Source organism: Orbicella faveolata, unplaced genomic scaffold (assembly GCF_042242905.1).
Source record: "Orbicella faveolata isolate gen_17 unplaced genomic scaffold, um_ofav_v1 contig_27, whole genome shotgun sequence".
Taxonomy (NCBI): domain Eukaryota; kingdom Metazoa; phylum Cnidaria; class Anthozoa; order Scleractinia; family Merulinidae; genus Orbicella; species Orbicella faveolata.
The window spans coordinates 1,076,990-1,099,930 of NW_028301555.1; the positions used below are offsets into that span (position 1 = coordinate 1,076,990).

At 37.8% G+C, this 22,941-nt stretch overlaps 2 protein-coding genes across 4 annotated transcripts; one reads left to right on the top strand and one right to left on the bottom strand.

The window, feature by feature from the left end:
- Nucleotides 1-751: 751 nt before the first annotated feature.
- On the bottom strand, nucleotides 752-6,384 carry LOC110045941 (arylsulfatase J-like). Its single transcript, XM_020751599.2, has 7 exons — nucleotides 6,263-6,384; nucleotides 5,461-5,547; nucleotides 4,615-4,826; nucleotides 4,080-4,294; nucleotides 2,540-2,760; nucleotides 1,648-1,910; nucleotides 752-1,262 (listed from the first exon to the last, which is right to left on the bottom strand). Exons 1-7 carry the CDS (start codon nucleotides 6,369-6,371, stop codon nucleotides 1,011-1,013), a joined length of 1,359 nt encoding a protein of 452 aa, XP_020607258.2. The 5' UTR covers nucleotides 6,372-6,384; the 3' UTR covers nucleotides 752-1,010.
- Nucleotides 6,385-6,755: 371 nt separating this feature from the next.
- LOC110045928 (sialin-like) lies at nucleotides 6,756-21,638 on the top strand. Of its 3 annotated transcripts, none has more exons than XM_089296721.1 (11): nucleotides 6,756-6,808; nucleotides 6,931-7,235; nucleotides 8,595-8,628; nucleotides 11,527-11,726; nucleotides 12,157-12,244; nucleotides 13,312-13,407; nucleotides 14,198-14,334; nucleotides 15,223-15,372; nucleotides 17,901-18,033; nucleotides 18,612-18,856; nucleotides 19,578-21,638. In XM_089296721.1, exons 2-11 carry the CDS (start codon nucleotides 6,957-6,959, stop codon nucleotides 19,794-19,796), a joined length of 1,581 nt encoding a protein of 526 aa, XP_089152847.1. In that variant the 5' UTR covers nucleotides 6,756-6,808; nucleotides 6,931-6,956; the 3' UTR covers nucleotides 19,797-21,638. The 3 variants fall into 3 exon arrangements, with proteins under 3 accessions (XP_089152847.1, XP_089152848.1, XP_089152849.1); XM_089296722.1 differs by lacking the exon at nucleotides 6,756-6,808 and adding an exon at nucleotides 9,365-9,449 and having other exon boundaries at nucleotides 7,130-7,235; XM_089296723.1 differs by lacking the exon at nucleotides 6,756-6,808 and having other exon boundaries at nucleotides 7,130-7,235; nucleotides 11,571-11,726.
- Nucleotides 21,639-22,941: the final 1,303 nt, after the last annotated feature.

Sequence of the window (22,941 nt, forward strand, 5' to 3'; positions counted from 1 at the left end):
AGGCTATGTAAAATGGTGGCTTTTTTCTAGAATGATTTCTATTGCACAATAGAAAATTATCGGCCAAAAACGTGAGTTTAGTAAGCACTCCTGAAAGATATATTAGGATAATAATAAGGAATTGCGGGTATATTCAGGGTCTACCTACTCCTAAACAAATACCGGGACCCCCTTTTTCATTTCCCAATTTCATTCCCTAAGCATAAATAGTCAGCAGTGAGAGTTTGAATGAAAATCTATTGTGAATTCTTTTACGATGATGTCCTTAACTGGGAACCACCCGCAAAAACGGCTAGGAAATGGGGCACGATCGCACTTGTGACAAAAGGAATTAACGGACAAAGAAAGGCTGCGAAAGAAGCTCAAAGGAGTCCCTGTTCACCCAATTCCCTCCTCGTTCTTTCCCAAATTTGCATAATGCTAACTTTTCTAGTCAGGATCAAAAGCCGACTGCTGGTAGTCTTGCCTTGCTTTGTTATAAACCGGACGTACAAAGTGACGTCCTACCCTTCCCCTTAGGAAAGGAGGCTTGCCGCAGTGCAGTAAGAGGTACCTGAGGGGGAGAAAAAGGCCATGTCCATGGGATAGTATGTATTTTGTGCAAGAGTGGAGGAGCCGGCAGCAACAGCCAGAATGTACTGCGCCTCCTTCTTTATAATAAGATTATTCATTTCGACCGTAAAATACTTTTAAAATATTATACGTGTTCACAGGTGAGTAAGTATCCAAGACAAAAGAATTAACAAGCGTATTGTTCAGCTCATTATTTGTGTTTTAATGGCTGACTACAAAATCTCACAAAACGAAATGACACAGTGATGGAACTTTGCATAACGGACCTGCCTCATTTACAGAGTAGTCTGTAAAAGCGAAATTTCTAAACCCAACGTTTTTCCTTGTGAGTTTAGAGGACTGGTGCAGTTTGCTATGGAACTCGATATCACATACCACTTCCTCTAAATCTTCAGGAGCTTTCTTGCAGTAATGTCTGAGAAATGTGAACAGAATAATCACGACTTTCGCCACATCACAGTGCTTTCGTTTCTCCAAGGGCCCCAGTATCCTTTTTCTTGTGCAACTTCCATCGCCTTGGGATCCGGGGGTTTCTTTAAAGGAGGCACCAGCGCCTTCATGTAATATTGCACTCTATCTTGCAATTTCTTCACCACATCCGGGAGCTTCGCACTGAGGTCAACGTGCTCAGTTGGGTCAGCGGTAATGTTAAAAAGCACAACTTTTATTGTGGAATCAACACTCAGATTCTGTCAAGAAAATTACAAAATAAAAAGAGGGTAATCATGCATTGCTCTCCAGCAATACTGACAGAAGCATATGCAATCACAAACAAGCCAAAATGTCAATTTTTAAAGTGGATTATTACTGGTGAAAACAATACAGATACACAATAACTGTTTTAAAATTTCACATCCTTTGGTTCTAATCAAGTAATAGGATGTAGGGCCCACATGACTTCATATTCAAAGACGTTGGTAGTTTATTTGCTGTCCATCAAAAACATATTATATTTGCATCATATCCAATGCATGTAAATGAAATGGACGAAAGACATTTTGGTCAATTCTTGACTGATAAAACCTAGAATATTAAAAAAAAAAAGACTTAATATTAAAAACATGACCATTGTACCTGATCCAACCACTGGTATTCAGGAGATAATTCTGGAGGCTTATACCATGTCAAATTGGGCACACTCATCAAGAGCTTCATGTCATCAACACGAATTGCAATCCCCTCATAATTGTCAGTTAATTCATTGTCCACACCAGAGCTTGGTGCTAAATCAATGTTGTGCAGAATCTCTGTTCTTGGCGAAGGAGCACCTTCAGATATGGTGTGCCATATGTTGAAACCATCCAGTGGAGGAACAGAAGAGTCTTTCTCTGTAATCCCTTCAAAAGTTGAGAAAATTGTTGAAATAAAATCATGCTATTTTTCACAATACTAATAACATCAAATTGCAAAACCATCCATGCGTTACTTAAATATAGTGTTGTAAATAAATTGCTTTCTTCAGCATATCTGCACAGAATTCTATCTTGAGAAAGTTAAGTGAATGAAAATTCTTAAGAAAATTATGATTTGGTGATCAAGATGCACTAAGTAGCTCAACTGGCCAAGATACATTCCCTGCGTAGTCTCCTCTTGTCGACACCATCTTGAATTTTGCACACGAGATTGAACTGGTCTGCCAGATGTTTTCAAACTTGAAATTGAAAGCTCACACATGCACAACCTATAACAGTGTCCCTTTAGCATAATACATTTGTGGGTTATAAATTTTTTGTTGGGTGAAAATCAAATGAAAATCCCCTTAACTTGTGCCACAAAAAACCTTTGAAAAACCACTAAAAATCCAGTGAAATGACAATGAAAAAAATCAGTTAGATCTCCATGGCTTTTCATTTGACAGTGCAATTATAACCCTTAAAAAAACTTTTTTCACTAGGTGAATATAAGCCCATGACTTATTATCAGAAAAATAGGCTGAAATCTTCCATATTAGGTAATTATTGCTTACCAGTGAGGTAGAGGAGAGTTGGGTACCAGTCTGTTACATGAAGTAGTTCTTTACACTTGACTCCAGTGTTCTGCAGCATTTTTCCGTGCACAAAGCCCACCCCTCTGAGTCCTCCCTCCCAAAGGCTGCCTTTGTGTCCACGGAGGGGCCAGTTATATCCTCCAGCATGGGGAATACCACCATTATCAGTAGTGACAATCATTAAGGTGTCTTCCCATAGACTGGAGGAAAGAGCCAAGCACAAAAAATAGTACATTACAAAGAATTAGTATAACTGCTATGGCTGAATAATTTAGTAGCCAGAGAATGGTTACTTGTGGCTGAAGAGCTGCCTGAGCTTACAAAAAGTCCAAATCTTGGAGATTGTTGGTAATTCATCTGAGAGTACCTCAGTTTCAATCAGCAACTTTCGATATATTAAAACTCAGCTTGATAGTGAGGCCTAGAGGACACAGACAAAAGAAATGAATAAACATGGCCGTTCAATTTCCTTTGTTTGTCTCCTCTAAGCCTTGCCGCCAAGCTGAATTTTAATATTATTATCGAAAGTGGTCTATTCCCTCAAACAAAACTTGAAAAGCTAATGCAGATCAATACTATAATCATAATACTCGATGGTTCATTTGAAATCCTCTCCCACAATTGACTGGTCACACTTGACCAATATTAAAATAATCTATTAATAATTACATTCTTTATTGAGCAACTTTCTTCATTTCAAGGGCCTTGACACTTTTAAGAACCAGTCCACAAGACAAGGAGGCTTGTGTATTTACTCTCTCACCACAACACTCAGATTACCTGCACAAGTTTTTAGGTATAGGAGGATCTAGTGAAGCAAAAGTGAAGCAAAAGTGAAGCAAAGCCTGAACTTCACTTTCAGTAGTCAGGACTGTCATTGAGGGTCGTAACCCATAACACCTGTTACAGCTGGAATATGCTTGATGGGACCTTGATGCTACAGGTGAACTTGCCTGTTGTTGATGCAATTCACCCATAATGTAGCAACTTTGTTACGGTTTTGAAGATCAAGGCTACAAGTGAATCAAAGCTTAATGCCTGCCCTGCTAGTGAAGGCAAGCCATATCAATTCAGCTACAACACTGAGCTACTGTTGTCTGAGATAAATTAGCTGTGTTTTAATCAACACCAGGGGAGGTACTCCCAGAAAAATTGGGTGGGGGTGTGCAGCCCACTTCCCAAAACCCTTACCCTATTATTTGACCAAGATCTGAGATTTTATCTTTCCTATTTATGACCTGACCAAAAATATGATACCTACTGATGACTGTTGCAGCCGGCACAGTTGCCCTAAACATAGTTTATGACGGCTTAATTCATGATGGTCTTATCGATCATGAAAAAGTGGCTTCCTCTGAAAAACATACTGAATTTAAGACTATTTATGACCAAAATGACCAAAATCAATACCCTATTTATGACCAAAATGGCTGAAAAACCCTATCCTTTGGGGCCGCATATACCTATATACAAAGCCCATATAAGGGGGTACCCACCCCCAGGTAGTCAACTCACTCACCCAGCTCGCTGCATAGCTTGAGTTACATTTCCTATCACTTCATCTACTATGTCAACCATTGCTGCATAATCCCGTCGTGTTTTGTCTTCAATGAATCGGTACTTGTCAACATATTCCTCAGGAGCTTGTGTTGGTCCGTGCACATTTTGAAATGGTAAATACAGAAACAGGGGAGAAGTTGAGGCATTGTGGGATAAGATGACACTCTGTGCTTGCTGATGAAGTGAGAAAGCAAAACCCCAATGTGATTAATTTGCAAGCGTGTATTCACAACCTATACCACTGCCAGTTTTGTAATCCCGACCCCTCCTTTCCCTGACTCTAACCTGTACAAATCTGTTTAACACGAGTTTGCAAAGCATAAGCCAACATCTCCATTTCTCCCTGAAAGCTTTAAGCCAGGATATTCCAGATACACATGTACAGTTCCATGATTCCAGTTAGAACTTAGAACAAATAATTGAAATTAGTGCTCAGCCAGTTTGTAAGAAAACCAGTTTGATTATCATGCGCTAAATATTTTAAAATGGCTAACCTTAGCGTAAAGCCTGGCTGAATAAAATCCTCCTTTATCTTGAACTGGCTCTTTGTTTTCATGCAGATCAAGAATACCATTCCTTTCATGATTAAAGTGATCTTCAGCTCCTGTGTAAAAGCCATAAAATGAATCAAAGCCACGATACGTTGGGGTGTAAGGCCATTCATAAAAACCAAGATGCCACTTTCCAACCATATGTGTTGCATACCCTGCAAAGAAATTAAATTATTTTTTGTAAGTATTAAAATTAGCCGGGCAATTCACCTTGTTTTTGAGTAAGCAATTCAAAAGAATTTTTACTCTCAAATGAGATTAGTTGGGCTAATTTAAATGCATACAAAAGAATTTTAAATTAGCAGCCATTTATGAATAGGCTCTATACTGAATCCCTGTCAATTGAATCTGGGTGCCTTTTTATCATGAAACATACATCAAATTGCTCCTTGACATTGATGAAATAAATCTATTGTAATAACATTATTGTGTAACTCGCTAAACTTTCTCCCTATTTTTCTGCTCTCACAAAGCATTAAATAATTGGTACAAAAATAAACATTTCTGAAAGCAGATCATTCAAGGAATTATGGGGTTTATTGAAGATCCTTCAGCCCCTAAATAAATACTGGGACCCCCCCCCCCCCCTTTTTTTCCAAATTTAAGTTCTCTTGATATACATGTAAGCGGCCAACAGACAAAGTTTGAAAGAAAATCTATTGTGATTTCTATTTTGATGGAATATTACCTTAATCCTCTCAGGTCACTAATCACCAAGGAAACCTCCATACCTATGTGCACATGTACTCTCCTACAGGAGGTAACATAATAAGTATAGGGATTCTTTACCTGCTTTCTTGAGTGCCTGTTGTAAGGTTGTGAAGTCAAGTGGCAGTCCATAGGGCTCATCAGGACGTATTACTCCATGTTGTAAACCTGATAATTACAAAGAAGACAGTTTTAAAACTGTGGATAAAAATTCTCTATGGTAATTCACCATGATGCCCCAAGACTCTTCCCAAGATCATCTGGGGATAATACAGAATTCACTGTTCAGAATGTCATTGTTTCAGGTTGTTTTTTAACTTCAATTAACATACCGGTATTTTATTGCATTTTACCGTGCGTGACATTTTTAACTATTTTTTACTGTTAGAAACATATTTATGTTAATTTTTTTTACTTTTTTACATGCACTTAAAATTGGCCTCGGGAAGGTCAGGATCAAAACATCATGACATTTCATCGTTAGTTTTTTTTTATTACAAAATCAATTTATAAGAAATAACTTATTAATTTGAAGCTTATTGAACTAAACCTATTTACATGTCATTACGAGATGCTCCAATTCAAGGGCTAAAAAGAAGTCGATTTCAGACACTATGCAGTATGTATTACCTAAAAACGTGAGAATTAATTCAGTAGTATTTTTAAGAGCACTGCTGATTTTCATGCAAATTGGCATAGCATATGATCGGGTAGCCAATCACAGTACAGGATTTGATTCATCTGGCCCGCTCAACGGAGCTAGCCATATAATAAATAAGCTTATGCATATTGCCTTGTGGGTGGAACACTAGAGAATCATGCAAACTTTTTGAGTCACAAAAACAGCAAATTAAGCGTGTTAAGCAAAGCCTTAAAAGCACACCTGTGTGTATTGGATATCTGCCCGAGAGAAGGGCACTTCTCGTTGGAGAGCAAATCGGTTGTACATAGTAATTATCCAGAATGACTCCTTCCGCCGCCAGCTTGTCCATGTTTGGGGTGTTGATTTTTCAGCCATGAAATCCCACATCACTCCATCCAAAATCATCCACAACTACCAACAGAATGTGCAATGGACGACCGCCAACCTGGAGTACAAATGTCAACAAACATGTGCACAGTGACAGGAACATAGGAACAATTTTGAATCTCATACTTCAGGCGTCTTAGCTTCGTAAGATCCGTCCGGAACAAGGTATAAAACAAAACAGCCAAAGAGTCACAAGCTTTTCATGTGACCATTGTTAATGACCAGCTTACCCAATCATCGCAGACAATATCAAACTGAAAGTAATAATACCCTAACAACACATTGGGCAGTCAAAAACAAAGACGCTGACATACGACATTTGTGTTCACACTCGGATACATACAGCCCGTGAGCCATTCTTTTGCTGTCTATTTTCTCCTGTAGCCGTTCAGTTTAATAGTAAGTAGCTCCAATTCTTGTCGTATAAGCTTTCGTGCAGGTTGTAACCATGCTTCTGAAAAATAATAATTCGACACGAATCAAAAATCCCCGCGTGGCTTAGCGTCCTCCCCATAAATTAGTTTCCAGCTTTTACCGCATCTCCTTCATGGAGGAGGATTCACCGGACTCACCCGACGATTCATCAGATCATGATGCCCTCAGCCCTGAGCCGTTTCGCCGTGAGAGTCAGACAGGAAGATGTTATCTGCCTTGTCGATATGCCCTGACGATTTTGTCTGCTTCGGGTTTCTGTGTTTTGTTTCTGATGAGGGTGAATTTGAGTGTTGCTATAGTGGCGATGGTTAACTCTACATACGCTGATGCAAATGCTTCGGCTAATAACCCTGAATGCCAAAGAGATAAAGTGAAAACCACCAGGGTAAAGGTGAGTTTGTTAGTCCTTGGTTTGACTTTGTTGAAAAAGGTGATTCCACAGGGAGTCTTCCTTGTACGAAGTATGAATGTTATCAACGGTCCCGGAAGAGAGGACCGTGGTTGGCTTGAATTGGGGGGGGATTCATTGATCCACCATGATCGAGGTGATCTTGCATCAATGATCCTGATTCAGATCACCCCAAAGGAATACATCCTTAATTTGTCACCCATGATATTTAAAGGTAATCAGATGGTATACTTCTCAAATTAAGATTGAAATAATTTCACTTGCGTTTTGTCAAGATTCCAATACTTTTTCTCACCTTAAGCCATGCAAAATGGTTATAATTTTGACAAAATGTGCATGATATTATTTCCTAATTTTACTTGTCACCATTTTATTTCCCATACTTATTTCATAAGACAAAGAAAGGAGAGAGGAAGAGATGTCTTATTCTCATCTAAATGTTTCAAGAATTCAGATATAATCTGCTTAAGATCTATACATCCAAAGATGTGATATTCCCTATTCCCAATGGCTTCAGTAAAATGTAAAATGTGACAAACTTTGCAATCAATCAATACCAATTGAAACCTAAGCTAGGCCATTGATTGTCATTGGAAATCAATGACAATCAATGAAAGGTCACACACATAGCACCACCAGGAGAACAAGGGGTTTTCTGAAACAAATACCATGAAAATAGCTTTGTGATGTCATCAAACAAGTACCATAGGTGTAACACATTTTACATATTGCACACAGTTTTTACGTACCCCACTCCACCTCCTTCTCTGCAAGGCTAATTAAGTAATTATATGAAATTTATTAATTAATTAATTAAACGTTTACACCGTAGCACATAATTGCAATAAATATTTGCCATAGTGGAGGTCAACCCCTCAAACCAACCCAATAGTGTGCTCTCTAATGCATTAAAAACCAGTATATGATCAAACTGTAATGTCAGCTCATTTCAAAATGTTTGTTTTATTCTGCTTATACATGTAAGCCCCCTAGGATATAAGCCCCTCCATTTATAAGTCCATCAAAAACGCCTTATAAAATGTAGCTGTATATATAAGCCCAGGACAATTTAAGCAGCAGTTTACAGTATTACAGTTTACAGTGCATATTTCTCACAGATAAGCTTACCATTTTTTGGCATTTGTTTTATACCAGTTCCAATTCACCATCTTACGTAGCTAGACAGGGCACAGACTAATGTATTTGTAAGCTGTTGTTGTTGTTGTTGTTTGGGAAATAGGCCTTATCTGTGTAAATGAAGTTGTTAAATGTACCATAATTGCAAATAAGTTATAGTTGACACATGCATACAATCACAAATATTAATCGTCCACCTTCTAGGATGGAGAGTTTAACTGGGATCAAGAAACTCAAGGTTAGTAACTTTGGTAATTTTGATCTATAAATATGTAATGTGGTTCAATTTTTGACTCTGCTTTTAATTTTTCAAACCTGAGTCTTATCATCACTTTTTCAGGGGTTCTTAAAATGAATAACATGCACACCACCTTCCCTCCCTTAATCCCTAAACCTACCCTACCCCCCTCAGTCCTTAACCCTACCCTACCCTACCCCAAATCCCCCCATGGTCAATGTTTACCATGCTACTCCAGCCCATACTACCGCAAGAATTTTTTGTTAACGGCGTGGCCATGGACCGAGCACGGTTCATGTTCTACCCGGGGTTTATTTTTTATTTTTTTAAATTTTTTTTGGTTTTGTCACTGACCAGACCCAAACTTGCTCTTGGCCAAATTTTAAATCACACAACCTGTGATGTTTTTTCCCCAAGACCTGTTGAAACATTAATACACGGACAATCTTACAGATATTGTTTTCTTTATTGTGTGTAAAATATATTTTCTTTTGGTTTTATCAAAGCGTTGGATCCAAAGGGAATAATAAATAGGCTAAAAAAAGGTATTACGTCAGCCATGGAATGCGCTGATGTTGCAGCTTTCACTTTCACTACGTGACAAGTAAGATCGTGTTTACTTTGCACGTTGATTTCACCAGAAGCAATGGTCAATAAATTTATTTACAATTTTGCAAGTATTTCTTTTGGGTAAATTGAGGCAAATGAAATGAATTCTTTGGCTGTTTCATCACAGCAAGTTCTGTCGAGGTCAGAAGGAAAATTAAATATTTGCAAGCCAAGCAAAGAACGTGTCAGAACATGCGAGGATTACGTCATTGGTAGGGAAATAATCACCTTAAGTTACTAAAGATAGCCTGGATAATGTAGTTCTTGAATTATGTGACTCGTGTGACTACTTTGCTAACCCTTTACTCATGGAAAAAACAAGTAAATTCAATCATGACTTTTAAGAAAGCAAGCTCTTGTTAATAGTGTTATTATCGTATCGTTCATGCCTATACATATCTCGAAGAAAGTTCCAAATTAAGATCATTATGTCATCAGAGATTTCACAACGGCTATACAACTGAAGGTGCAATAATACAGTTTCTGTTGATCAAGTGATGTGGTGTCTACAGTAATTAATAATCATCAAGGACTGCTTTGGAATGTGTACTGCATTGCAACGATGGTGCTAAGAAGACAGTTAAATTTTAAACGTGCGGTTATAAGTTCTAAAAAACCTTCTTGTTTATTTTGTACTCACCTACACCCTGTAGATTCGAACTGACTCAATCTCTTACTTTGTCTGTTAAATCATCTCCACTAGGCCTTGCATAATGGCTCTTTGTCTTCGTGCAAAACCTTTCATATGAAATTGAGTGTGATTTGCATGAAAATGAACCTGTAGGTGGAACACATTTCCATATTAAATGGTCTTGCACAAAGACTCATTTTGGTGCAGAGGCAAAAGGCAACTCAGAAGTGGCCTATTAATTGCTACAAATGTGCTTGCATAACAGAAATCAAATCGCATGAATTTACACTATGAGGAGCAGGGTATATAGTTGTTTTGTATATAATAACTCAATAGACCATTTTACAGTTGTCTGCTCAGTGACCTGGCCTTTGTATGGCAGCGAGGCTAGAGTTGACCTTGTTTTGATACAGACCTCACTGCTTTTGTTGTGTAAAACAAGTTGTTCTGATGCTAACTAGGTGCATTTACATGACAAAAGCAGTGAGGTCTGTATCAAAACAAGGTCAACTCTAGCCTCGCTGCCATACAAAGGACAGGTCACTGAGCAGACAACTGTAAAATGGTCTATTAAGATATTTACTAGACAGTCACACTTTGTGTATTCAATGCATGCAGCTGTATATGTAAATACATGTAAATACTACAAGTTGTACTACATTGAATTTTGACATACCATAAATCCTTAAATTAGCCCCCCTCGAATAAGCACCCCTTTCGAATCAGCACCCCTCCTATTGGCCAAAATTTAAAATAAGCCCCCCCCCTCAAATGAGCGCCCCTCTCCCCTCCCCCCCATTTTGTTAACAAGTAACAAATGACGTATAGTTTTTGTTGTGTACTATTAAATTTGTGCATTGTTTTAGTTTGTGTACTCGTTAAGTTTGCAAAAAAATTACAAGTACTAACGGTGCTGTGATTTAAACTTTAGGATTAACCTTTTATGTCGATAAACAGCTTATGTTGTTGTTTACGTGCAGATGATGTATTATAAAAATGATCATGTCAGGCCACGATGTGGGAAAAATTAAATAAGCATCCCCCATACAATACAGCTCATGTACTACACTTTATGAGAGAGCTCAGTCGTAATCAGTAGCTTATTATAAGGATTGGCTCACTGGACTCGTGGATTGAGTACTCTGGGTCAAGGCACTTGTCTGAGTCTCAGGTGTACAAAAAAAGCTTAACTAGTCTACATACGAGCCAAGTGGCCTGTCAGACTGGTGTTTATCTCTAGCTTCTGTAGCATGAATCAACTAGGACTACTTCTACTCTCCCCCCCCCCCCCCCCCCCAGGATGGAATGCTAGTCTATCACAGTGTTACTCTAGCATTAAATTTGCCAGTACCCACTTATACACCTGAGCTGGGTGGAGAGTTTCAGGAGAGAGGCACTGTGAGAGTAAAGTGTCTTGCCCAAGAACACAACACTAGCAATGTCCTCAGCCAGGGCTTGAACTTGGACCACTCAATCCAGAGGCACTAACCAAGAGGCCACAGTGCATCCGCTATTAATATTGATGAGTACTAAATGGCAAATTGTTAGTCAACTAAAAACTGCAGGAAAGAATCCTGCAGTAGATTTGGACACTGTTCTTACGATGTTTCCACACGTTTCCGCTGAATTACTTACATGTATTAATACTCTCTACCCAGGGCTTATCTTAGGTTCATTCTATTATGGTTATATCGTCACACAGCCTCCAGGTGGTTGGTTAGGGTCACAGTTTGGCGGAAAGTACTTGTTTGGTTTTGGAGTACTTTTGACATCTGTGGTGACAATGTTTACTCCAGCCGCTGCACACCACAGTGTTGGAATGTTACTTCTGGTTAGAGTAGTGGAGGGTTTTGGACAGGTAAATGTTGTTGTGATCTTCTTTCAGTCTTGGTAATCAGTCCCATAAATCAAGAGTGTAATTAATCTTTCCCTGTTCAATCATTAGAGATGTGATCCACCTCAAAATTTTTTCCAAACAGGTGATACATTTCTCATCTGCAGAGATCTTAAGGTAACATGAAGTTCAGGGTCTACCAGTTCTTATTCAAAATTTCTGATGATCATCCTAAAAATAAACTGTCATTGTACATAATATTGTCACTTCCCGGGGCTCGCATTTCCACTCTATGCCTCTCTAAATATATACAACCTCTGATAGCAAAATCTTTGCTCTACATTTCACCAAATAGTAGAGTTTTCACATTTAGATACTTTCCACTGTAAAATATATAAATATTGCTTGTAGCAATGATTTACTTTTTAGTTAGTAACAGAATTGCTCCCTCTAGGGAGTTGCATTTCCAGCCATGCATGCCATGTGGAGCAGCTGGGCTCCACCTTTAGAGAGAAGTAAACTTTGCACCCTTTCTTACGCAGGTAATGTGGTGCATACAGTTTGTTCAGTCAATAGTTTATTTGAAGTAATGCAAATTTCTTTTGAACTCATGGGGTAGTTTTCCCGTGTTTTGAGGTTTATAATTATTAAAAAATTAAAGACATTGATGAGTTTAACAGTCAAATCAATGACTGAGATCTATAACTTTTTGCACCATAAAATGCAATGACTGCCAAGCGAAATGAATGGTAAATCATAATATATGTTGAATTGTGACAGGAAGGTCTGGGGCCCATTAAATTGTTTAATGAACCTGATAACTTGACAAAAGTCAAACATCACACTTGTATTTGGGTGTACATGCATTTGGTGCCATTTTTAGTGTATATATATAGAGAGAGAGAGCTCAGGGGGTACCCTACAAAGTTTTATTTGTGGCGGCTCAGCCCCGAGGTCCAACCCCTTATACCCTTTGGTATACCATTTTGGCCAGAAAGGTAGCCCTTTCGTATACCTATAACTGAAAAAAGGTGCTCCTTTTACATACTTTTATAACTGGCCTGTATTATGAATAAATTGCCAAAAAAGAAAATGTTCTGACTTGTCATTTCGTTTACACAGCCGTAAGGTGGGTCTTTTCGGAATAGTTTATAAATAATTGAAAATAACTAAATGACAGATTTCCCTACAGTTTCATAAACCTAAACTTGTGAAATCTCTAACCTTTCATATACCTGAAGCCTGTTCAAAAGGTCCCCCTTTCAAGCAGAGCCTCACCATATAGGCTATTATTAGGGAATAACCCCAGGGATATTTATTCAAAGAACCTCAAAGCTCACAAACAGGTAACTCTCAATCCAGCAATTCAACAATCCAGATGTAAAAATGGAAATCCTCTAAAAAAAATGGCTATTAAATATCTGCACTCTGACCCACATCTAACTTGCAGTGCAGATGGAATATTTCCCCATAATACACATGTAGTAGTAACTAGCAGTATGTTGTCAACGTCTGCGATGCAGGCTAACCCAGATCACACTCTGAAAAATGCTATTTTATAATATTATTATTTATAGTTACTTCCCTTCTGTTTGCTTTTCCTTCTAAGGCCTTATTATAGGTACAATACTTGGAATGCCAATTGCTGGTTTGCTGTGTGCCTCAGACATTTGGGGAGGGTGGCCATCTGTATTTTATATTTTTGGTAAGTACATTTCTACAATTTTTAAACAAATGTCTAGCAGACTATCATTGATAGCTGTTTGAATATTAAATCCATAAAAATATTGACTAAATGATCAGTTTCTAGAGAAGCACTGGCTAGTCAAAACAGCAGGCTCAAGTACGCTCCTAGCATGAACTGAAAAGTCATGCAAAAGTATTATATAACTAATTTATTATAATTTACTTTTACCTTTCTAGTAGTTGCCTACTCGTAAGACTAGAATATGTTAACCCAATTATGGAATAACACTGCACTAGCCATGAACCCACAAGTACGCATTGCAGACCGTTTATTTGGAACGTTGTCTCAGTTCCTTGTCTCAGGACTGTCAAGGCTGTAGCTAGAGAGGGAGCATGGGGTTAGGGAGTGGTCTACATTTTCCATTTTGCTGGCACTGTAAGATAAAATTGAAAAAAGTCTTAGTTTGTAATCCCCTGATAATCTTAGCTTGGTGTTTTGACCTTTTCCAAAACTGATTTTTTTTTTTAGGAAATATTTTAAAGAGAATGCATAAAATAACATTTCAGAACATCTGAATGAAACATTTTTTTAATCAACATTTTCTGGGGGAGCATGCCCCCAGACCTCCTACATGTAGATTTGAATGAGTGTAAACCATCTCTTTCGTGAAACAAGCCCTCTGCTCCCTGAATTAATGAGAACTCTGCCAGACCGCACAATTTGAATTTAACATACTAATAAAACAATTTGGTCAGCACTCTTGTCATATACTAAAATTATTTAGTTTAGTCACATTTCATCTTCCCAGGGGCTGTAGGTATCCTCTGGACTATTATGTGGATGACATTAACGTATGATAAACCAGAAAATCACCTCCGAATATCGATCAAGGAGAAAGAGTACATTCAATCAAGTATAGGTTCAGGACAAGATGTTACCATAAGAGTAAGACTGCATTTTCTTTTCAACTTTTGTGTGTCCAATAATATATTTTTTTCAGTCAAATGTCAAGGTGTTTGTTCAAAATTTGGCCTTGTAGACTTGATCTATGTTGAAGTGAACCCAGCATTTTCAGTATATCAATTAGAGCCTGGTGTTGTTTATCAAATGAAGAAACAATCAAGACATATGATATTTAACACGTTAAGTTCAGTGAGTCAAAAGGAAAGTTCAATTAAAACATCACCAAATTAAAGTAGATTTTACTCACTTTATCTCTAGTCCATTAAGTATAAGAGAAGTCTTGTGTAGAATTTGATATTCAGTGGAGTATAGAGTGTTTTACTGCAGCTTTCTTTTCATTGTTGTCAAATGTCTTTAGACCCCCTCAAGATTGTAGAAGTTTTCAGAAAGCAACATACCCTAAGCAAGGCAACATAAAAATTAAAGTTTTGTTGTTCCGTTCTAATTGAAGATGAAATTCATGCTCCCTGTTTGATTGTGCTCTGTGCCCCCCTGACTTTGACTTGCAGGCAAATGTAGGTACAAAAAAGTGTTGAACACTCCAATAAATACTGGTACTGACAGTAACTCAAGTAAACACAATTTACATGTTGACAAAAACATCATGCCATTGATATTGATTGATCCATTGGATACAGTAGCAAATACAAATAAACCTGCATGTAAAAGTCATTGAGTAAGGGCTTATAAATTCTTTTGATTATGGTATACAAGGTGGTTTTAAATTTAAAATCTTTTGATGAAACCTTAGTTTGTGACCATTCAGATGAAAGCTATTGAGCAGTTCTTTCATGTTTACTTGCACTGTTGATCTGCCTTCATGTAAAAGTTCATGAACAAGAGGCTAAATGTTTTATTGTTTGGTTTCAGAAATGTAACACTCCATGGCCCAAGATTTTGAGATCTCCAGCGGTCTGGGCCATAATCATTGCCAACTTTTGTGACAACTGGGGATATTTCACTTTTGCCGCTTGCTTGCCATCTTATTTTAAAGAAGTTCTCAATTTTTCAATCTCTGAGGTGTGTATTGGATATTACACATAATTAATGACTAACTTTGAAAAAAGTCATCATCTATACCATCCAAATCTCGTGCCTTAATTGTGCATAGATATCATGTCTTCACGTCCAAAACGTCTATCTCATGCTTAGGCTTGCGTCTAATGTAGCTATAAAAAAAACTGAGCTACAGCTTCAATCGACCCACTTTTGAAAACTATGGATTCAAACCAATGCAAAATTCCATGTGCAATGTAGGTAATGGTGCATCCTTATTCAATTCTCTAATTTTAAAAGGGAAAATTATAGTACAGGGACATTATGTTTGGAACATGTTTGGAAATCTTCTGGGGAGTCTTCTTAGAGAATTTTATTTGCATCCTGTGAATAAAAACGGTTATTCTCAGTCAATCTAATAAAGATCGTTCTGGAGCTAAATTGTCAGCATGGAATTCTGATTTGAATCTCTTGAGCAGTGGATAATAATAATAATAATAATAATAATAATAATAATAATAATAATAAAAAATAATAACAAGAACTTTATTGAAATCTCCTTAGAAAACCTATTTACAAATCTTCACACATTCCACTATAATAATAAAATTAATGACAACAATAATAATAATAATAATAATAATAATAATAAATTGAGTGCGTAGAAACACATCCGTTTACTTAGATTAAGAAAATACTGCCTTTGCTGTATTCAAACCAACAACACTGGATTGTGGGCCATTCCACCCAATTTTATTTTAGCACATCAGTATCGTGTGTTTCACAATAGTGCTATATTATTACCTTACCAATACTTAATCCACTTTTTCCCTTGTGGAACACAGGTTTAGAAAATATAATGAACTAGTACTGTTTTGTGCAGTACCTTTTGCCACATGCCATGTAACCATTTCTCCTCCAACTCTTCCATTCTTGAGTACCTCCAGGTGTGATGGGGTCTCCCCCTCTCTTGCTCTTCACCTGTGGGTTACCCTCTAACACCCACTTTGCTACTTGTCTGTCTGGTGCCCTCAGCGTGGGGCCAACCAACCCAAGCTCATTTTCTCATATCCTCCTCTATCAGGCACTGCATGCTCTGCTTTTTTCTCATTATGGTTTCTTGTAGGCCACCAAGTCTGCAGGGTGTTCCTCGAGCTCTTGTTGATAAACAACTGCAACTTCTGCTTCAGTGCCTTGGTCAGCCTTCAAGTATCAGAACCATACAGGAGCACAGCCTTCACATTTGATCCAAAGACTCTTAACGTGATCTTAGTTGTCAGTACTGTAGACGCCATATTGATCTCGGCATTGCAGGTCTCGCCTTCCCTCCTAATGTGCCTGGTTTATCCCCGTCAGTTCCTCCCTTCTTACTCACAATGCTGCCGAGGTACGTGAACTCATCCACCTCTTCAATTGACCCACTCCTCTGCGAACAACACACCACTGCCTCGTTTGGTGCCGATACACTGGCATCAGCTTTGTCTTTGTGGCGTTGATCTTCGGGCGTACCTTTGTACCTTATTCGTCCAAGCTAAGGCCAGTGTCTAATCCCTCATGTTCTGTATTCTGTACGACAGTAGGGTCAGATCTTGAAGAACTACTGGATACTTCTACCCCCGGCGAAAACCGTCCCCATCATCCAATCCAGGGTGATCAGAAACAACAAGAGGGATAGCAGCCAGCCTTGTCTGTACTGTCCCTCATAAAGAGCTCTGATGATGGTGTGACTATCGTCATGGGCAACTCTCTGCTGAAGCTATCAAAGTCCTATTCAAAATCTCTAAAGGAGAACTGCCACCCAATGCTCTGTTCTACGATAACCCTCAGTGTCCCTATCTGGTTCATACAACTTCGTCCAGCTTGGGACGCCACCTATTCCTCTTTCAGCCTCTCGTCCAGTGCCATCTTGATGAACTCCAAGATCATTTAGCAGAACACTTACTTGCCATGTTCAGCACCATGATGCCATGCCAGTTTTACAGTGCCTAAGTAGACCTATGATGGTATGTTGTCACAGGCTGCTACCTTCCTACTCTTCTTTTTCTTTATAGCATTCTTGATCTCGACACATTCGATGCGACCTGTTGTGACATTTAGCTCGTTGCCTGACTGTACCTCCGGCAGGTTGGACAGCTCCTCATGGCTAAACACTCTTTCAAAGTGCTCTCTCCACTAGTGCATCTCCTCCTCCGCTGTCCTGAGCAGCACACCTGCCTCATCTTTCACCGGCTTACACGTACTCTCGAATCTCCCGCTCAGCTTCCTGATGATCTGGTACAAAGTCCTCACCTCGCTCCTCTTCCAAGCCTCCTCAGCCCTTTAGGCCGCTGACTCCACATACACTCTCTTTTCTCTCCTACAGCCTCTCTTCACCTCCAGCTCCAGCTGGATAAATTTCTGGAACAATGCAATCAGTTAATACAAAGAGGTAATGAAGGCAACCTTGACACTACCCAACTTCCAAGGCACCTGTCATACTGAGAAACTCAGTGGAAAGTCACCCATTTTCCATCTAATTTTATTTCAAGGGAAATGTTTTTTATATGTTTCAGAATGGCTTTCTTTCTGCCGTTCCTTTCATATTGTGTTACATATTTGGTGTCGGCGGTAGCTTTGTGGCAGACTGGCTACGTTACCATAGGATATTACCTACTGGAGAAGTCAGAAAAGTTTTTAGCACAGCAGGTGAGTTAGGAGAATCACTTCCCTCAACTGACTCCAGAACATTTCTTGTAATTAATTCTAAGTTGAAAGTACACTTAGTAATGTGCACTAAGATTAGATTTCGTGATGTATACAGAACGATATTACAGTCCAAAAAATTGTTTTCCTGCTCTGGAAACATAGTTAAAATATAAAATAATTTCCTGCACTCCGAGCGCAATAAAAGTTCAAAAGTGGACTATCTCGTTCGACCTCAACCGAACTTCATCAGCCACAATAAAAGTGTAAATGTTAAGAAGGGTTACATCATATTCATTAGGGTCTCAAGGGAGATGAAATAGTCATGAATTTCCTTAGTCAGTCTCCTCCAGAATAATCAAGGTCTGAGCTCGAAGTAGCAAGTATTGGACCTTGATTTCTGAAGAAGATGACAGAGTAAAGTAAATTCAGCCCGTTAAGCAAGCCTTGAAAGCCAACAACTATCCAGATTGGATGCTAACAATAGCGGACACTGGATCTGGTTTGAGTCGGAAGAATTGTTCAGCATTATTTCCTTCTATCTCAAGACGAACTTCTAACACTGATTTTCATGGTGGCAGGTTTCCTTGTCCCCGCATGCCTCTTGGTTTCAACGAGCTATGTTGGGTGTGATTATACAAGCCTAGCTGTCACCCTATTCTCACTGGCTATCGGTATACAAGGTCTCAACGGATCTTCTTATATTGTCAATCATTTGGATATCGCACCCAGATTTGCTGGTATTCTTATGGGGATAAGTAATTCAATTGGAACAATTTCTGGGATCATTGGGCCTTATGTGGTTGGCTTTTTAACAAATAATCAGGTAATTTAAATACTATTTTGATATCATTAATGTTTTGCAGGAGTTGGTTTAGAAATCCTTCTCATCAAACTTTCATTACACTTATTTGTGTTGCATTTCTTAGCCATCCTTTGCTTGTGATAGCAATGTATAGAAATGATCAATATTGAAAGGGTCTTTACTGTACCTAAATGACAGTTTTCCTTACACTTTTCTAGTCTTCAGCTTGTGAAATCCCTGCCCTCTAAAATACCGTACCTCCAACCTGATAAAAAGATACCCCAACGGAAAGTCTCCCCGGCAAAGTTCATCACAAAGAATACTCCACCCCTTGACATTATATTAAACATAAGTCCCTTTAGGCCCATTGCAATAAATCTTTAAAAACCGATGACGACACTTGATGTTAAATGAAGTAATATTCCTATTCTAAAGTTGTAGCTTATTTTAATGTGAGAAACGTGTATAGAAAAAGTCACCCTGGACTGCTCAGCCTCGTTTTCATGTGTTTTACAAACGTATGTTGCCATAATATCCCATTAGATAGAAATATAGTTTTTATTCGCTATACGGATATTCTTTCTAAATGTTCCACTTGATAGGGTGGTAGGAAAGGGGGGGGGGGGGGGGGATGGAATTAATGGAAGCCATTTTTGAAATGGTAGATCGCTGATACCATTTTGTTTAATTTCACCCAAGAACCAAATCTTTGATTCGTTCTGTTTCATTTTTTCCTTTCCAGCCAACAAGGGCTCAGTGGCAGAAAGTTTTTTACATATCAGCTGGTGTGTATGTATTTGGTTGGTTAGTCTATTTACTGTTGGGAAGTGGAAGAGAACACTCGTGGAACACACCAGATGAGGCTGGTAATATTCCCAACGAACATACGCCTGTCATGCCAAACATTCTTTCAGTTAACAATGCAGACAACGATCGTAAGGATTCATCACACTCTAGCTGAGTGTTGACGACATTCAGTCAGTAAACACTTGTACTTCCAGGGTTAATCTTTAGTTATTTTTAAATAGGATTTTTAATTTGTAAAAAGATGGCTCTAAATTTTAGACCTGTTTAAATGAAAGCCATTGAGCAGTACTTAATTTATGTGGTACTGTTTATTACAGGTGTTACTATGCGGTACAAGGTCGTTATAACTTTTAAATTTGATAATTAAGCCTTATGTGTGTGAGAATGAGATTATATGCTAACATATCATAGCACTCTATTTAAACATGGAAGTATGGACTTTTACAGTTCTAGCCTTTCAAAGAACAGCTAATTTTCCGTGTAAAAATAAATATTAAACTAAGAAACGAAAGATGCTATGCATCAACAACAACATTATACATGTCACCTTAACTGTTTAAAAAAAGTTTTAAAAAATGTATTTGAAATGGAAATAATCTGGTTAAAACTATTTACATATACTTTACTACAATTCTATCTTCCGCAATAGTGGTAAAAAAGTTGGGGGTTTTTTATGGGGAGAGAGGAATGCCCTTATTCCTTTCGTTATATTTTACATGGAGTTTGGATGGGTTGAAAAGTTGTGGTTTTTTTTGGTTCGAATATACCACACGGGTATTTTGGGGTGTTAAGACACGGATATAAGCGGGGATCCTCATCGGTTTTACCTTCAAATATCCGTAGGAATTTTCATAATGGAACCATTTTCGTATATATCTGCCGGTTTGTTATTTATCAATTGAATGGAAATCACGTGAGTTAAAATTTGGGAGTATTTGCTCTTTGAATGTAAGCAAATCAGACAAACATGTAATGAAATGTTTATCGTCTAGGGGAATCTTTGTTTTCAATATTTTCCTCATTAGCGTGAGCGATTCCGTTTCTGCTCAATCTACAAAAATATCAGTTCTGATTAATAAAATGGCATAGCACGATTAACTGTCCCAAGGAATTTGAGGGCGATGTATTGAATACTTTTTGTACAACACAGGTTTATAAATCTCCCAATTTTATAAAAAATGTGTCGAAATGTATGAGCTCGTTAGCACTTTTGCCACCTAGAAATTTTTCAGCTTTTGAAATCCGAATTCTCCTTAAATATTACACCCAACGAGCCAAAAATTTCACCAATTACTAACTTTTACAAGCTTTTTAAATGTTTGGAGTCAATTCGTAGCTAACATAATACCTTCTCTGCGTAAGCCCGTAAGTTAATGAGGAAAATGTCAACAATGACGTCAGCAACCAACGCTCTATTTATCTTACTGCTAAGTGACGAAAAAAGATGCAGTATACATTTATTAATAAAATAACAATACTGACAAAAGTTCAGTTGAGGCCAGAAACTACTGTTAAAAGTGATGTTTAAAATTCTTAAAAATCCAAACATTTTTAAGGATTTTTTAAAAACATGAATTTTAACAGTACTTTCAGGCCTCACTGTATTTTTGAAAATGAAAATGCTACTGAAGGACAAAAAGATTATTATTTATAGAATAATACGTTTAATAGTGCAGTTCAATGTAACGTAAAGTTTAAAACGTGTTGCCTATTTAATGTAAGTGTGGCAATTTTGTAGAGCAAGTTTTACTACTGTAAGTAGCAAAAGGTAACTGTTTTTTAAGTGATATATTGTCGTGGCGTGCTAATTAGCCTAAAAGAATACTTATTTGGTAGTGTTCTGAAACAGAAGCATATCACCTAGATAGGTGATATGCTTCTGTCTGAAATTGTAAGTGTTTGAAGCAGTATGTAGTAAAATAAGTAAATTGTGTGCTTTTATATTGTACCGGTACTTCAGGCAATCAATTATTAAAAAAAAAGAAAATAGTATAAACACTAATTATATACATGAAAAAATTACTCCATTCTGACTGGCTGCGAGCAGTGCAATGCAAGTGTAACAACAGTGCAAAATGTATAACACCAGTGCAAATTCTGGATTCTGATTATGATTGGCTGAAGGACAACAGGAAATTTTCTAAGCCAATGACATCACGTAAAATGATGACGAAACTTTTGTACGGAAACTTTGCAAAAGGTTTTCTCGAATTAGAAAAAATGGCTTCAAGGAAGACCTTCCGGCACTTCCTCCACGCGAATTTTTTTAATGTTTTTCAAAAAGCTAAAATTGCACAAGCCGAGAGTTCAATTCCAAATTGAACTCGAAACCACATACATATACAAAATACAACCCACAATCCCACACTTTGCTCTAAACAAGGGCTATCGCTCGAAACGTCAACTTCACAACCTCGCTTCGGCGGTTAATTTACCTGAATCATAATAGCTAAGTGTTTGCTCGTATTTGGAGTGTTTTCGCATGACGTCACGGCAGCCATATTGGTGTCCCGAAACAATGAAATGGCGGCAATGTTGATGTACCAAGCCAATCCTGTGGGAGTTGAACTTTTACTCTAATGTAAACACTTTCTTTGTTCCAGTACATTTGTCAATTTTACAAAACCGATCGGATAAATTTATTGAGCAAGACAATATTTTAAATCCAGAACAGTTTGGGTTCAGACCAAACACTAGAACCACGGATAGTTTATTTATTCTCCGCCAACTACTCCATAAAAAACACCAAACAACACAAAAAGCTTTATGTTGGTTTTATTGATTACGAAAAAGCTTTTTATAGTGTATGGCAATACGGTATGATCCATAAATTATACAAATACGGAATTCAAGGAAAATTCTTGAATGTCATAAAGTCCCTGTATTCTTCAATAAAGAGTTGTGTTAATATTGACCAGAACACACTTACAGACCTATTTCCATGTAACAAGGGGATGATGCAAGGTGATGGTTTAAGTCCAGTTTTATTTTCTTTATTTATGAATGATTTACCGCGATATTTTGTACAGAACAAATGCCCAGGCGTGGTGTTAGGAAATCGATCTCTAAACTGCTTAATGTATGCAGACTGATGATTTGCTAGTAATAGGCCATTCTCGAGAAGGGTTGCTACAATTGCTTGATGTAATTCATAAACATGCTCAAGATTGAAAGCTCAAGGTTAACACCAAAAAGTCAAACATAATTATATTCAGTGGTAACGGACAAAACAAGAATAAGGTAAATTTTAAATATGACAGTGAAACTTTACAAATTGTTGAGAAACAAACCTATTTAAG

Excerpts from the sequence above, each read along its gene's own strand:
- LOC110045941 (XM_020751599.2), bottom strand. The coding sequence starts at position 6,371 with ATGGACAAGCTGGCGGCGGAAGGAGTCATTCTGGATAATTACTATGTA. Across the intron at positions 4,827-5,460 it reads ACAGGCACTCAAGAAAGCAG|GGTATGCAACACATATGGTT; the intron begins GTAAAGAATCCC and ends ATTTCTTTGCAG. Across the intron at positions 1,911-2,539 it reads AACTCTCCTCTACCTCACTG|GGATTACAGAGAAAGACTCT; the intron begins GTAAGCAATAAT and ends CAACTTTTGAAG.
- LOC110045928 (XM_089296721.1), top strand. The coding sequence starts at position 6,957 with ATGGAGGAGGATTCACCGGACTCACCCGACGATTCATCAGATCATGAT. Across the intron at positions 13,408-14,197 it reads ATCTGTATTTTATATTTTTG|GGGCTGTAGGTATCCTCTGG; the intron begins GTAAGTACATTT and ends TCATCTTCCCAG. Across the intron at positions 14,335-15,222 it reads GACAAGATGTTACCATAAGA|AAATGTAACACTCCATGGCC; the intron begins GTAAGACTGCAT and ends GTTTGGTTTCAG.